This window comes from Phalacrocorax aristotelis, chromosome 3 (genome assembly GCF_949628215.1).
Source record: "Phalacrocorax aristotelis chromosome 3, bGulAri2.1, whole genome shotgun sequence".
NCBI classification, from domain to species: domain Eukaryota; kingdom Metazoa; phylum Chordata; class Aves; order Suliformes; family Phalacrocoracidae; genus Phalacrocorax; species Phalacrocorax aristotelis.
Window position 1 is genome coordinate 68,548,976 of NC_134278.1, and position 17,156 is coordinate 68,566,131.

Sequence of the window (17,156 nt, forward strand, 5' to 3'; positions counted from 1 at the left end):
CTACTGCTGCTGCCACAAGATCTGGGTGGTTCAAGGTTGCAGCAGTTAATTTCAACAAAGTGGCAACCTAAATCAGCACAGAAACGCAGGAGAAAAAACTGACCGAAGAGGGATACAGATCGGTCAGAAAAGCAACACCAGTTGCCAAAATTTCTTACTTAAAGATATCACTTCAGCAAAAACCAAACAGTTGCCTTGAATTGCATACCCATCTGCTTCTGAAACCGGCACACCACTTTCTGCCCCCTGGTACTCTCAGAAAGGCGGTGGGAGCTTTAAACTTCCATCAAAACCCAAAGTGTGGCCTCATCCACACCTTGATAGCATAAACTGTGCAGTACTGGACACGAAGCCTGTTCACCGTGTTTATGTATGCCCATAAGTAGAGAAGATGTAGGAGGAAAGCTAGCAGCTTACATGCTTTTAGTGCTAATCCCAATGGATTGCAGGGTGCTGGGCAAAGCATTCGACAGCGATGTTCAAGGGTGCCGAGGCGAGCACGATGTTCACCAGCTGTGCTCACACCAGCCTGCCACAGAGCGCTCAGGAGCTTTGTAAAACAGATGTTACCACATACCCATGCAGACTGCCTAAGTCTAACCCTGAGGCCATCACTAGTTATTCTGCAAGCATCGAGAGATGCTTCATGCTGAAAAGGAGCATTAAACATGTATTTATCACTAGTTTGTGTCACTGGCAAAAGAAGAAACAAGGGCATATCCAAGAAAGCCTGACATACTGTATCCACACAGGGACACTGCCACAGCAGACAGTTCCTTCCTAAAGCCTTGCCTTGTCCTTCCTGAGACTACAGTCCAGAAGCGTGGGCTACAGGGTACAAGGAGGAAAGAACCAACTGTCACCACGCCATTTATCCAGCGCATCTTGACATTCTCACACCTGGGGGTTCCCAGCTAACATATGCCTTTTTTTTTTTCTTCCCTATTCTATATATCATTTCATCTTTTCTTCTTCATGTGAGATTGTTCTGTAGTTGTCCATTTCCACCCCCTCTGAACAAGGAGGCACTAGGACCTCTAAGACGCCCTCACTTTTTTCCATCTTCCCACAGAGCTTTAGAACCCTCTCTATCAGGGAAGCGGGAGTGAGCTGTGAGGAGCAGGGCACCACAACAAGCGGGTGTTGTTTGGAATGGATTTTGATAGGGGTACAGCACTCTTGGTCTGATTTCATCCTCTGTACTCAAGGTGATTAGATATACTCCTCTACTGCCCGCAGCACCCAGGACAAAGCCAGACCACGGTTGGGACTGTACAACAGATGGACAGGAATCTCTCAGTGTGCCTCTTCATTTCTGTAAAACTAATTGGGGAAAAAAACCAAAACTACAGAGAGATATATAGAAACTAAACTTAACAGACATTAACAACTATTGATTATGTAGATTACATTTCTAAAACATGATCACAATTGCACAGTTTTGTATGTTCTTGGGTAACACAGCAGTGATATGCATGGGTCCAGGCAGAAACATGTTCAAGTTGCTGCTACTTAGTCATAACTACTTCAAAACACTTTGATACATCTGTAAGGGGTCCCTCAGAGTATTAAAACAGCACCTTGTTCCCTGCTGTAATGCCATTCTCTACTCTTAGAAAATATGCAGCGCAGAGGGCACTCAGAAGACTTCAGCAATCCTAAAACACAGCTTTAAAAATGACTCAAAGAAAGAAGGTTGGAAAATCCTTTTAGTCATCTGAACACTTCAGGTGAAACAACTCCACAAAGAAAACAACAACAACAGAACTGAGGAAATGTGTAATCCTAACTCTGCTCTGAGTAGCGAAACACAAGTTACTGGAGGCTAATATGAATATCTATTTTTTCTAAGCTGAAACAAATCCAAAAACTTATTTACAACCCCCAGATTCCTACCTAAGTCAACAGTGCACAGACAGATGTGAATTTTCCCATATCCTAAGCACACACATAGACACTCCAAGTGTCAACATATCAAGACAGAGATAATTCAGACACTTGAAAACAACCTCTTCTGAAAAGGATTAATTGGCTTTAAAACAATTTAATTTGGCTTTGATGATGCAACTTTTATTAGTAACCACCAGATGGCAGAAGCAGAGGCTGCTCAGAGTCTTCAACAAAAGAAAGCTGTCTTAAACAAGGCATACATTAAAAGAAAACAAATTTTAATGCCTACTTTTTCTTCTCCTTCAATGGCTTCTTTTCTCCTTCTTTCCAGGAAGTAAGTACTATTTTGTTGCAATCAAGCTAACACAATTATCTTTTCCCAAAAAAAAAGAAAATACCTCTTGAGAACACATTTTCTCAATTTTCTCAAATGGCATCTCTACTCCATCTCGTAGCTCAAGGCTTCTGTGTTACGGATACGGCTAGAACAACAGTTTCCTTCTAGATTTGCACAGTCATAACTCACAGTCAGCCACCAAATCTATTTTCTTTGGTGTCCTGTGCTTCAAACCAGGAAGCTGACACGTAGCTACACTGTGTAGCTGAATTTCCCCTCGGGATTTGAACTTCTGCTATCTGGGACCGTGAAAATAAGAAGGCTACAGGAGATGCACCGTGATGTGCTGAGTGTTGCAATAAAGCAGTGTTTGCAAGGTGGAGGAAAGGGGTTGGGGTGGAATTCTTAATAAACTCAAACAGAAGTAGCATGTTTGGGAAGAAAAAAAAGAATCTTTTAGTCCTAAGCACATTTTATTCTTAAAACCATGTATCCTGTATCAGAGAAAGAACGTTTAAAAAATGCATCCCAGCAGTACATACTTAAAAAGACTTAGGAATAGACTCCTTCAACAACTTCCAGAGTTACTAAATTATGGAGACGAGGTCATTACTTTATACTGTGTCACAAACCAAAAATACTGCAAGTTGCATGAACAATGCTGAAAGCTCCACCGCCCAGACACAGCCACATCAGAAATGCCACTCTTGCTGCATTTCTTTAATAGAGCTGTGTCTCCATTATGCTGATTTCTCGATCAAAGAGAAAGCTTTTCTCCTGTATTTGTCTTCTGCAAAGGAAACGTAAAATCACTCCTACAGTGAACACATCCATCGGGAATGAGATTCTCCTTCCTCAACCCCAGCAGCACAGTCCCAAAAATGAACAGGTGAAGCTCACTCCTACTTCAAGACGGAATAAGATGCAGTTGCGTAGTTAATTCTGCCTCTGTACATTCGCAAACACGCTGCTTGCAAAATATGAAAGGCTTTCTTCCCTGCTCCCCGTTTTTAAATGACACCTGCAAATCACTAATCCAGTTGCCATTTATTTCCGTATGTCAAATTACAATCTTATCTTGTGCAAAGCAACATAATAGTAATGATTAAGCCAATTACATCACAACACAGCTTAAAACGACACACAATGGAAGGATTAAAGCTCACTACCAAATAAGAGAGTCCTGTTCTTGGTGGAGCTCCCCCACTGTGGGAACATAAGTGTCTCTTTTCCTGTTGCACAAAGTTGTGAGCCTTCTGACATGTAGCTGCTGGACTGCCATTAACAAACTTATTTATATTAATGCTGCACTAAGCTGGGATCACTGCACCTCGGCATTAGCTGCGGTAGGCGGGCTCTGCGCCGTCTCTGCAAACAGAGCTTATGGCACTTCACACGTCCACAGACAGGTTGAGACACGTGGACGAGGTGATCTCACTCTGCTTAGCTGAAGGAAGCCTCCTCTACCCTACGTTATTTGGGTCAGGTAGACGCTGACAGTAAAAGCCTTAGGGAAAGGGAGGGAAAGAAGAGGAGAGTAAACCAAGCACAAACATTTAAAAAGTCAAGCGCCTCATTCTCTAGATAGGGCCAGACACCATTTGTAGCCTGTCTGGATGGAGTATGTGCTACCACATCCAACACCGTAATTCCAACTGATGCCAACATGTGGCTCCTACAACAATGAAACATGGGTTAAATCTTTATATAATAACCAACCTTTCAGACTAAGATTTTCAATTCTACCTCAGAGATTAAAATGTTCTAATGGAAACTGAGCATCTAAATCTCTTAGGAGGATTTTAAAAAGTCAGACACTGTTATTTTTATTTGTTTGCTGCCTTGGTGTTTAAATCGGCATCATTCAAAATGGTTAAACCTTTTACCTTTTATTTGTGCTCTGTGCACCTTATTATTTTTTCTTTCTTTTTCATGTCTTTGTATCCCTCCTAAAATCTGCTAAAATCTATCCTCCTATTCTAGTTAAAATAAACACTAAATAAATTGGTACTGTTAGTATTTTACATGTCATCATTAGGCTTTAATAAGATTAATGGGACTGAAGGAGCTTCCAACTCTGAAATACATTCCTGTGTGTTGACTGCAGACTTGGGCAGATAGCACTCCAACTATGCGCTCTTACTCTACGTTAGTTCCTTGGCAGCTACAGTTTGAAGAAGCTTATTATATGTGTGAGTTTATCCTCAGCAGAATTTGAACAGACCAGGCGTAACTGTTAAGTCTGTCCCAGACCACCTATCAGCTGTTCCTGATTCGCTAGGTGGCCGTGCCCCCTACATCTCTCCATGCTCAACCACACATATATCACAACCCTTCCAGATACTGAAACAGGAGGATCAGTCAAAAGCTGGATGGTTTGGTTTTTTCTTTTCTTTAAGAAACGAACACACACACAAACACACACACAAACGCATGTGTAAATTAAACTGAACACCACGTGTACCGTCTTCGAAAGAGCTGTTACAGCACGCTAACAGCTTCCCCCTTCTGTAAAATTGCTTGCAAAGAAAGCTGAATGGTTTTGCTTCCTACTAGTCAATGCTGTCAAAGATGGGCATCTTTACACTTACCAAACAACAACTTCTATTTAAACTGAAAAACTGCTTACATTTTTGTGGCCCACTGAGGAGTACTGGTCTCACATATACACAAAATGAAACAAGTGTTCATATTAATGTTGGGTTTACTCCAATAAACGCCTTATATTCTACCTTTGTTTTGGGAAGACTCTTATTAAAAAGGTAAGGTGGAAGGAGCGTTTTGAAGGACTATTGCTAATGGTCTGCAGTTTGCACCTGTTCTGTGCATAGGGAGTAAAGATAAGATTTGGCACTTCAAGGTGCTTCTTCCCTGGGTATCCTGACAGTATGAAACAACAGCTTTTGTTTTCATTTTCTTTTCTAAAGAAAGAATTATTTTGTCCAAACCAATATGCATATCTTGCATCAAAAGCATCCTGTAACCGATTTCTACATGCGCTTATCATCAGCATCATCAGAGACTCAACTATTCAAGGGGCAGGCTACATCAGCCAGATCTTCACTGACAATAACTACAGCGAAGCTGAACAATGTTCTGTCGTCTCATTCAGCACGTTTTCCTAGGAAACAGCCCCATTCGCTGCCAGTATGCATATTTACCATGAGACTAAAATCATGGAGAATTTAAGACTAACAGATAACATTGTAAGCTCTTTCAGCAGTCTAGAAAACTCCTTTTTTCAAAACAGTATTCTAGTATCTGCGGGCAACACAGCCTGTCAACAAGCCTAAAACTAAGTGGTGTCTAAGGATAGGTGGAATGGATACAGTCAAATGAAGAATATCCTCTGCAGCAAATTATGCTTCTGCTTATGCATACAGAGGGGTCCTACAACATTTCAACTTCAGGAATATGCTATACCCAAAACCGTAAAGACAGTCCCCCTCAACAGTCTGCAGTAGACCTGGGGGGAAATTCAGGCTGAAAACTGGTATCAAGGAAAGCATCACATTGTGCAAACTCTAACTGTACACCCTTCTCAACCATACCAGGTATGGTATTTGCCACACAAATGTATTTTCCAATTTATAAAATGAAAATAATTTTTAATTTAAAAAATTGTACTTATATCCTCCATGGGCATACCAGCCGATTTGTTAATATAACAGAGCCACTAACATTTATTTATCCTTGAGACAGACAGTAGAGGAAGCATTTCTTAAGGGAGAGAAGGAAAGAAAGTGCTTTCACAGCATACCTAAATAGACGGCTAAGACAAATTCTGGGATTAACAAATTTGGGATGATACATTTGCCTTTCTTCTTGATTGATAAAAAGCATGACATTCCTAGACCTATACAGTTCTCTATATAATGTAAAGCTACTATTTATAGAGTAAGAAGACCCTGTTGGTTCTGAAGCTGAATCTTACAGAAAGTTGCTTGGGACTCTGGAAGATGATGTTAAATGCTGGCGATAGCACTGATGTGGTTTTGTAAAACTGAAGCTTAGCAATAGAAAATTCTTAAAACCTTTGGTAATAAAAAGGAGTTTCAAAGGTTGTCCATCAAGATGACTCCAAGACTGAAAAACACCTTGCAAGTCTAGCCATGAAAAAGTAAGCAGCCTCCTGCAGAGCTTTTACTTGTGAGAGTGACTGGCTACAAAAATCTTCAGTAGTACTTCTGTTTACCCACCTAGTCTGAAACATTATGGAGATGAGTTCACAAAAGCTGACCCTCTAGGTTTATTAAATATTCCATGAATATTCTGTGTGCATGTTGGGTTTTAAATAAAAAACAGAAAATACTGCCGACTACCATATGTTAAATACTTCAAATAACACTGGAGTAGCTCTGTTTGGTTTTTAATAATTCATTTAAATAACTTTTTTCATATCAACATAAAAATGTACAATATGGACACAATATAATTCTGGCATTATGAATATTTAGGTGCTTTTAGAGCTTTCTTTTCTGTGGGTTAATTTTGTTTATGGTACTCTCTGTAAACTTGGAGAACTTACTTCATTTTTTCCTGATTTTTTTTTACCTTGATATTAATAGCACTGCTATTTTCTCACCTGCGGTGGTATCACAGCATGTGGGCCTTCAGCAGCAGGAAACTCTTCATTGTCATGATTTAGCCTACTGTTCCTACAATCTCCTTCTTCCCCTTCCCATCCACTCTCTTCCCAGCTAACTAGATATAGCCTACACACAATCTGCCCTGCTTAGAATCATCTGCTATTAGTGCTCAATTAAAACCGTGGTTGTCACTGTAATGGTTACCAGCCAAAGAAAACCGAGCAATAACTAGCATACAGCCCATCCATCTAGCAGAGCAGGCCTACAGTGGTCTCTCCAACACGCATACTGCGTGCCATACATTGATCTACAATTGAACACAGGGTGATGCAGCTGTTCAATGTACTACTTTGTACTTGAGATGCACTGTGGAACAGGACCATGAGCAAAGGGTCTTACTCAGCAGACTGCAAACAAGATAACAGCTACAATTTTTGAAGTGCAAATCTATGGAACGAGAACAAATCCAGCATTTGGGCAAGACCAATCTTAAAAATTACTACAAAGCTGAAGTTCCATGTTTCCACATGGGATTCCGCAAGTAAAATTTGCTCACAGGTTTTATACCAAATAACAGGATGAAGACAGCCTGTGTGTCATTCTCAGATTACCACACATAAGGGAAAGTTTCTGAATTGGTAGATGGAAGTCACAGGATCTTCAATTCTCAGGTTGAAAATTGTTGTCTTCTGTGACATCACATCCAATAATTTAAATTGATGGGACCTACATAACAAAACTGCATCAAACTACACACCTTGTGTCCAAATGTAGCATCCTCGGAGGCCAAGACTTCGACCTGAAATTATAAGGAGAAAGATCATTTCAAATTTAGCCGCTACCAAGGACCTCTCTCCTGAACACGGCACCACAGTCCAGGCAGAGACCTGTAAGTGAAGACCCCAGTCTCTATGAAACCTGCGTAGGATAGGACATGCTGAACTAACAGCTGACGACCGAAATCCTCAAGAGAGGAAATTCAGAGAGCATCCCTCACAACACAAACAAGGTTTCTCAACCTAAACGACGTACAGAGGATGTGTCAGTATCCCAAAATTTACTGTACTACAGCAGGAACATTGCTCTCCCTATGGAGTTCTGCCAACCCCACCAAAAGACACCAAAAAGCTCCCTGAGCACAAACAGAATCATCTGCCATGACAACTCCCTGTAATAAAAGCATGTAAATACCTGAACTCTTCCCCTCCCATTATCTTCTAACCAGGCTGGGTACTCCTGCACCAGCAGCAAGCGCTCTAACAGCACTAATGGGAAACTGCAGCAGAGGTTTTGCTTGCAGGCTCCCATCCTGTCTTAGGCACAGCAAATTCTTTGAAAACTGTAGAATTGAGGGAATACAAACTCCCCAGGCAAAGGCCGAGACCAGCTGGCCGCAAGATACAGTGAACATTTGAAAGCTTGAGGAAAGCAAGCTGCTAGGTCATCTAGTGGTGCTCCAAATCAACCTGCTTGCTGGCTGCCATGTACCACACAGCTCTAAGAGCTGACACAGGCTAATCTGGGACAATAGGCAACAGGTGCAGAAAAGCAGGGGCACTGATTTTTCATTAGACTCCTTAAAAATACTTCACATTTTAGCACCTTTCACCTGAGAATCTCTGTGCTTTTATGAATTCTAATTAATTAAGCTTCCCAATACACCAGTGAAGCAGGAAATGTCATCATCCCAATATTCAGACAGAAAAGTAAGGCAGAAAGAGGTTAAATAATTTCTTAGTAGTCATGTGCCAAGCCAGGGACACACTCAGGAAAAGAATCCCAGATTTCTACTCCCAGGCTCAGAGTTTAACAACTAGGAAATTCTCTAGTTCTCTGATTTACATCCTATTTAAAATGCCTGCTGCTGAATGATAATTTATACAACTAGTATAACTATAACTAATGTATCTAATCTCCAGTTTAACTTAAGAAGAGTGAAGGATTTAAAGCAAATCAAGAGGGAAAAAACGAATGTCAAGTTTCAGCCTGAAGCACGTTATAATGCCAGAGTTATAAACCCCTGAACAAGAGGGTTTATAATGGAAAGGCTGATAAACTAACAATGATGGCAGCACTTAAATATATTTATGTCATGATCTAGCAACATATGGTATCTCTTAATCTCTAAATTAAAAATGGGAGGGAAAAAAGGGGGGAAGGAGATAAAGCATTTATAGGGACTAGGAATAAAAGAAGAAAATGAACCTGAAGTTACCCAATTGCAACCTGTCCAGCTGATTAGGAATGGCAGTAAGAGGGTACAAAACAGCATCTCATGCAATAGGAGGTAGGAAAAAAACCCCAAGTAAATAAAATAAATCTAAAATGTACTTATATTAAGCTTCTAATCCTTTAGGCACTTTATAAATATTAAACAATCAGTCCTGGTGAGACTGATAAATATCCATAATATATGTTACAGATGAAGAAACAGACAGAGGGTTAAGTGACTTGCCCAAGGCCAAAAAGAGAATAATCAGCCACTGGATTGGAAATAACAGTATGACTGCCTGTCACAATACAGTGCCCTACTCAGACACTCAAGCGACTTCTGAAAAAAAGCCATGCCAACATCAGAAGCAGTCTGGCTAGGGTTAATGTGGTACCCACCTAAACGGTGAATGCGCATTTTCACTAGGACTTAACTGTTTTAGTGTAACATCCAGCTGCTGTAACTAGACCGACCCCAAAATGTGAACAATCTTGTTCAAAACTCACTCATTTCTCCCTATCCCGTATTGTGCCGGTCACGTACCTTAAATGCTACCTCCGCACCCATTAATGCTTATTACCCTGTTACGTTTCTGTTGTGGAGAGTTATTAGGAAAACTGGAGCCTTCCCTGTGTCAGTGGGTCCCTCTCTCACCCCCCACTTTGAATCCAGCAGGGCTGTTTCACTCTTGCCAGCCTCAGTCCACCCTGCCTCCCTTGCCCGGCTGTCGCTTTCTCCTCCTCTCCTTCCCAAGCGGTCCCAGCTGGGCTAGCGGCCCCACCAAGCGTGCCCAGAGCTGCCTGCCCTCTGCCCTGCACTCCCTCAACGCTCCCAGCTGCAGGAGCACACTGCGGACGGCACAAAACTCCTGCACTGACCCAGCACAGATGAGGCAGAGCATCCTTTGTTTGGGCTCCTCACTCGGCCTCATCTGCAGAGAGGCCACCTCACCACGCAGGGACCTTCGCTGTACAGCACAGTGGTATTGTCAACAAATGGGCTGTGCTAATTAAGCTCCCGCTCGCTCAGGGCCAAGAGAATGCTTGCGATTGTCATAGTTTCAAAACACAAATGAACATGGCACGGTGACCAGCACATTTACAAAACTCAATCCTTCTTTTCACCAAGAAACTGAGAAAAGGAACAAACTGTGGCATCAAGGAGTAAAGCAGAAGTTTAAGCTGATGTAACATACTCTTAGTCTCTTTTTCAGATAGAAATATTTTCTTTTACGCTTAGACAAATAAAGCTCACAGAGACAATAAAATGGTTCAGAGTATGCTGGTGTAGATGATGATTCTAATTAAAAACACGTTATTGAACAGGACTGACAAAGCCACTTCTGCTTTTCCAAGAATGATCACACCACTTCTGTGATAAATGCTTGTCCTCACCTGGAGGATGATGCAATAAAACATCCTCTTTGTTACTACTGTGTTTACCAGTGTACGAGTGTCTTAGTCCATTCATTTTGGTTTTCACCTCTTTGTATAGAAGGCCCTTAAGATCAGTAAGAAACAAGTAACTGCTGACACCATAAGATACACAGTATAAAGTACTGAAACAAGATGTGGGCCAACCCGAAGTTTTTCTCCTGTTGAGTTAATAAAAAAACAAAAAAGCCAAAATGCATTACAACCTAGGCTGAGAGGACCCCCCTCTAGTGGGAATGAGAGTGTACTTCAATCAGCACCCACATTACCCGAGCAGAAAAGAAAATTTTGTGTCTTTAAGGATCAGGCAAGCGCCATCTTTCTCTTAATCATCTTCAAAATACATCACTTCCATTCCAATAAACAAAAAAATGAACAAGAGATTCATTATTGCTTCAAGATAATCAGACATTAATTAAGAACTTCTCATTATATACTTTTTTGTGGCAGTTAAACATTTCCTATTTTAGTTGTCTGTTCTGACTGTACATATGTACAGTATGTATGGGCAGGGGATGTTCTTCTTTTACAGTGAAAAATTCACTGCATAATTAAAAAAAGCAGACATGCTCTTAAACGAAGCACTGTTGATTTTATGTATCAGATACAGTAGCTTTTCCCTAGGCACTGCTCTGAATCTTTGCTGAATGCCCCTCTCCATCTCCACTTCAGTCCACTTTCCACTCCTCACCGTAGAGTGTTTTAGCTGAATGGGCAGCTTTCCCCATATTTTATTTCTATGTAAAAGCAACTTTTAACCACCGTTCACTGGTGTTTTTTCCAGTTTATCTAAAGAATCAAACAGCCTTTTCGCTTCTAATAAACAAACCCAAACCACACTACAGTATCCTGCAATTCTGGGCTAGAAGGCTATTGTAAGTGGTAAGGGGTAAATGATGGGGTACTGCTCTGAAGAGTGTGTGTATTAATCGCACACTGTGGATCAATTGTATTAGATGCAATTAGTGGTTTAAGCAGGAGTACCCCACAGCTGGAGGTCCTGCCTGGGCAATTTGCCCCTCCTAGAGTCTGCTCCCTGCTGCCGCCCCCAGCCGAGGCACTCCAGGGACCAGGGAGCTGGTCTCAGCACAGCCCCCGGGGCTGGCCCGGATGGCGCCAAGAAACCCTCCCAGACGCATGGCAAGACAAACTTCCCACCTCCCTGCACAACCTACGTGGTCTCTAAAATGGGCACTTGTGACCGAGACCACTACTGCTTATGTAGTATTCTATAACTCAGCAGCAGAATAGAATAGGATTTAATAGTGTTTTATTCTACAAGTCGGCAGAATTCATAAACATTCTCACGTCAGCCTGGAGGATCCCTGGTGAGTAACGCGGAGTACCCTGTAACAAGCTGGGGAGTAGCCCCGAGCCTCTTTTGTCAGAAGTAATGAGACTTACTCAGTATTTTTGTTTTGCTTTTCAATAAAGGACTCCTACAGCCCAATTCTACAAACAATATTGCATCGCAACTAAGAGATTTACAGTCTCCTAGTTGCAATGCGCAGAGTTATCATGCACAGAGTTATTTTTACCTCCCTGTCAAAAAGAAAAGGAGTTGAAACATAGATCAAAGCCTTGAGGAGCAATGCTGAACAATACCTTTTTGGAACAGAGTTGTGCAACCTAGTGATCAGATGACACAAGGAATGATTACAATTTGGTCTTCTCCAAAGCCATACTCGGCACTGATTTGGTCCTCAGCTCAGCCCAGCTCCTTGTCAAGATTTTGAGACAGGATTAGCTGGAACTGAGCAAGAGACATGGGAGGTGGAATACCATTAACAGGAGAAATTACAGCCACGCTTAATACCCATACAGAATATGAGGTAGCAAGTACTCAAGGACAAAACAACTAACTTGCAAAAGCCATGAGTCACAGAACCCCTCTCCAGCTCTTTTTGAGGAATCTGAAAATAAGCACAAATAATAATTTCTAATGCACACCAATTCCCATATAATATCCTGTTAACACTAATGCTGCAAAGGATCACCGATCCATATTTAACTACCCAGGCAAAAACTCCTAATACTACACACACTTAACGCTGCTCTCAGACTTGGGTCAGAGCTCCTCCGAGTTTATCTAATGGAGCTGCTATTTGCAGCTGGCCGGTGAGGGGGCTACAGCTACCCTGGCAAGAAACGCAGTAGACTAGAGCAGCTCTGATCAAGACAAAATATTCTGCATGGGCACTTAGCGTTTCCACGGGTCATACACAAGAATTTGCCCAGCTGGCTGCAAATTTTATAGGCTTTCTATTGTCATTTGTTTGACATTATTATTCTAGGAAAATTATAGCACAGGGCTTCTCTGATACCTAAAGGGTTTTTGCCAACTGCCTGCTTACTAAAAAGGCATGCCTCCGGCACTTTTAAAATATGCTCAAAACAAAACAAATGTATATGTTAATACTTGCATTCTTCAGTACTTCTGTTTTCCCTGTTCTGTAAAGATCAATCGGATCAGAAAGGACTCTCTTTCCCAGGATAACAAAATCCAAAAAGAATGAGGAAATACAGGTACTCTCTTCTGAATTACTGTCAGATCACCTTCTCGCCATTGGGGTGCCCTTCTTGCTCAGTCGTGGTAAGACAAACCACATCACACTGCCCACTCACAACCAAACTGTTTGCTCTTGTACCCACGTTTGCTCTCTGACTTACAGGGGTCTTCTTGGCAGGCTGGGGGAGGCTCTGTAATCCCAAAAACTTACAAGTGGGACTCATCAGTCCAGGCGCCGAGCGATGCAAATGTAACTCCAGCTACTATTTCCACACACCCATCTTGCCAAGCTGTCTATAGAAAGTAGCCTGGATAGCGTGGACACAGAGGATGCTGTAGTGCTTGGCGCAGATATACCCTCGTAATCCTTTCCTAGCGCAGATTCTCAGCTTTTAAGGTTTTCCCATCAGCCCACCCGCCCACACACCACCAGTTCTGAACTCATTTTTAAATGAAGGTGACAAGAAGTTAATCCAGTTTTCATTTTTCGAAGTCCTTAGGAAGTTTCTTTCAAAGATGAATATGGTTACAGTCATTCATATTTTTATGAAATCCAGTCTAACTAGCTGTAATATCTCCCCACTTTGCCTTCCTTTTGAAGGAATTTAGGATTCAGCAGTTGTAGAAGACGGTTGTCCTTCTTCTCATCGGAGCAAGAACAAACCTACATGTCCCACAAGTTTCTGGCAATTCTTCAAGGACGTACTGAGGGCACACACAGCTTTTAATGCGTGCAGAACTGGAGGAATAAACTTTGATAACTGCGACAATCCTTTCTTCCCTTTTTCTCTGCTAACTGCCCTCAGTTTTGTTTATTTTTAAAGGCAATTATGCATGTACTTCAGGCTAGGTTTCAGTCTGTAGCAAGTGAGGACTGGGCACCATCCCTGGGCAATCCTTGAGCAAATACACCAAAGACACACCTTTGTTATGACCCTGAATCTATGCCTGAAATAAAGGCAAGACAGCAGCACAGTATAAATCTCTTGAATTAAGAATAGATCAGCTGAGATTTCCTTGCTTTCTATACAAAGTCTGTTGAGACTACTTACTCAAGGCCTTTCGGTTAAGTAAATGCCATCTCCTCACAGTTTGACCTGTGTAAAAACTGGATACAGTGTGACCCAGTTCAGGGCAATTATTCATTAAATCTGGTATCTACTTTTTCTTAGATTATCTCTTTAATTTATTTTGCTTGTTCTGTGTGATATCGGTCATTTATCTCTTAGCTCACCAGCCCTAGCAATAATAAAGATCAGTGTTCTAATTTTTGTAGCCGTAACTTTTAGCTCCAAAAATACAAATTCAGTAATAAAATTATCTCTTTTTAAATGACAAAACAACTTTGTGTGTTACTTTGTGTCAAAAAAGTTTGAAAAGATGTTTCAAGAAACAATACTGCAGCTCAAACTTGCTTATTAATTCTCCTCATTCTCCTTATTAGCATGTACAGACAACACAGGGGCTCAAGGACGCAGCTCGCTGAAGCAGCTCTGTACTTGGTCAGCCAGTGTTCGAGATAAAACACAATAATGCCTCATGTTTTTAAAAGCTGTACAGTGGGACAGATCTGTCCTCTGCCTATTTTTAAACTTTCTCTTAAACGCCCATGTTTTGGGGGAAGCTGATTTACAACAACAACAAAAATCATTCACATCTTCAACGTAGTCCCTAACACACATTCTTGGACATGTTATGTTATTGACTAACCTGCTGGTTTAGTCCCCCATTGCAAGTATTTTGCAAAATCCTGGGAACAAGGCCAATCCCTAAGAAGTAAAAAAATTAGACTCTAGGTATTAGCTAACTAAAAGCAATAATCATCATCCCTGTGAGATATAATACTTACAACAGAATTACATATATTAGAAGCAGCTCAGGAGAAAAGAAAGTTGTGTGCTATGGAGCAATGGGGCAATTCCTGTAACCTCAAAAAGACAGAAAGGCACAAACATTCTTAGGTCTGCACCAGGAAACAACCATTACAAATCCCAAATGAACTGACATTCAAGATTGTGTACATGCCTACTGAGAGCACGCTCACTGCAGGGGAACCTATGAGACCTATCTGTAAGCGCGCTCCCATCCCTTACAATTTCGCGATAACTTGTTCCTCCGCAGGTACCACATAAACAGCTGAGCAGCAGCAAATTCATGACAGCAACATGTTCATCTGCTCTTGTCATTAGGAGATTAAACGGGTAAGTTATATGTACACATGCACACATTCTCCCTCTGTAAACATATATTCATAGTTCAAATTCTTTTGTATTTTTCTGTCATACTGTTTTTCATATATAAATATATATGCAAAGATGTGTAACATACAATTAGTTCTTCCACACCAGAACGCTGCATGAAACAGAGCAACTGCACTGAAAATTAGCTTTTGATATTTATTTGTTTGACAATGTAGAGATCAAAACGATTGTACTTGGATCGAACTCTCAGAGCAGTCACTATTTAATTTCCCTTAAGAAAAGAGTGGTAGATATTATAAGACAAAATTCCAACCTTTCATCCTCATGCACTCTAATATATGGGAAATCCTGAAAAACTGTCATTATACCACGTGACATAAGCAGTAGCAATTACTCCCACTGGTGAGCCTCTTATTTAGGTATTGCATCTGCATCTTTCCTAATCCATTTGTATTTCTTAACCCTCTTGTTCCAACACCATGATTTAATTTTAATTCCCCACTTCCGAAAGTGGGCATCATAAAACCTCATCTAACAAAGTACACTGCCAAGGGTCTCTACAGCAGCCACCTTTGTGCGATCGCACTGTTGGGCTGTAGAGGGACCCTACACAGAAAACACCAAAAGGAGTTAAAACGTGGCTGCCCTCTACTCGCAGGGCTGGAGGTTCCCACTGCCACAGCTCAGCAACCCAAGGGCACCTCAACACCCCCTAACAGCCCTTCTCCGACAAAGTCGGGTTGCTCAGATACAAGATGCCATCAACCAGCAACTAGGGGGTGGTACTGAACAGCTGCAATGCCATAATGCTTTCAAATATTCCAGAAAGTTCCAGAAAGGCATGCTTTAAAGCCGCCCTCACTAGTGGGGAGGGGTTTTGCAACTACAGCGTACTCCCCTGCCCCCTCTTCCTACCTCTCTATATAATTCCTGTACGTACCACCTGTAATAGTGAGAACAAATACAGTCCTAGCTAAAACTACACGTCTTAAACAACTTAACAATCTTGCCTAAAAGAAGTCAAACAATTTGCAGCAAAAATTGAAAGTAACTGGCCAAGGACAAAATCTTTAAAGAAACAAAGCTTCAAGTTTCAATTCTACGCCATTCTGTCCGCAGCTTTCTTATTTAATTGAGCCTGTATACAATCAACATCAAAGATACTAAGCTATTTTGTGCTGAAAATATTGGAAGCATGTTTGGAAGAGGTGGCAAACAGAAAGGATCTGTCAAAGGTAACAGATGTATCAAGGGCACCAAGCACTGTGAAGAAGGCGTTAATTATCTATGCTGAAAAAGAAAAGGTGTTTGAAAAACAGAAACTGTTTTCAAAAGATTCAACATATTCCTATTGTGCTCAGGAGAAAAAGCTGCCTGAACCTTAGACAACATTATTTTGGGTATGTGGGTTAAAAAGATTTTTTTTTTAAGGCAAGGAGACACACAATGTAGGGAGCACTCTGTTTCAGAAACAGGGCTTTAACTTCAAAACCTTTACTGTGTCTCACAACCGATTCCATCTGTAAATTGCATTCTTTATTCCTACTTTTAATGGAATGGGTAACTTACACAACCAGGCTGAATCTCAAAAATAACAGGAAAAGAACACCTTTTTGAGCACCTTTTTGTAATTTAGCACTATCTCCACAGTACTTTCAACTCCTGCCCTACAAGGACCGTTTCATTTTCCCTTTTGCTTTATCTACAAAAAAGCGGTGCTTTTTGAGAATAAAACACAAATAAGAAAAAAGCTGCACCAAGGCAAAATTTGTCACCAGAGGATCTACCCTACGTACAGCTTATGTCCTTACTAACTTTTTTCTAGATTGTATATGGTTCTACTCATCCACAACCTAGTTCTGAGTCAGGAGAAGAAATGATTCTTCATTGCACCTCTGCTCTCCCTCTCCACCTTCCCTCGTAGGAGTGGTGAATCGGGATTTTATAAAGCATGGTTCTGAGAAAACGGGTTAACACAAAAATGG

At 41.2% G+C, this 17,156-nt stretch overlaps 1 protein-coding gene across 13 annotated transcripts in view; it reads right to left on the reverse strand.

Moving 5' to 3' along the window:
* ARID1B (AT-rich interaction domain 1B) overlaps positions 1-17,156 on the reverse strand; it is a 336,807-nt gene that overhangs the window by 141,336 nt on the left and 178,315 nt on the right. For 8 of the 13 annotated variants that reach the window (XM_075087867.1, XM_075087876.1, XM_075087869.1 and 5 more), the window contains exon 5: positions 7,574-7,615. The exons of the other annotated variants lie outside the window; for them this stretch is intronic. In XM_075087867.1, coding sequence (XP_074943968.1) covers positions 7,574-7,615 — 42 coding nt within the window. The remainder of the gene's footprint in view (positions 1-7,573; positions 7,616-17,156) is intronic. 13 annotated transcript variants of the gene reach the window in all.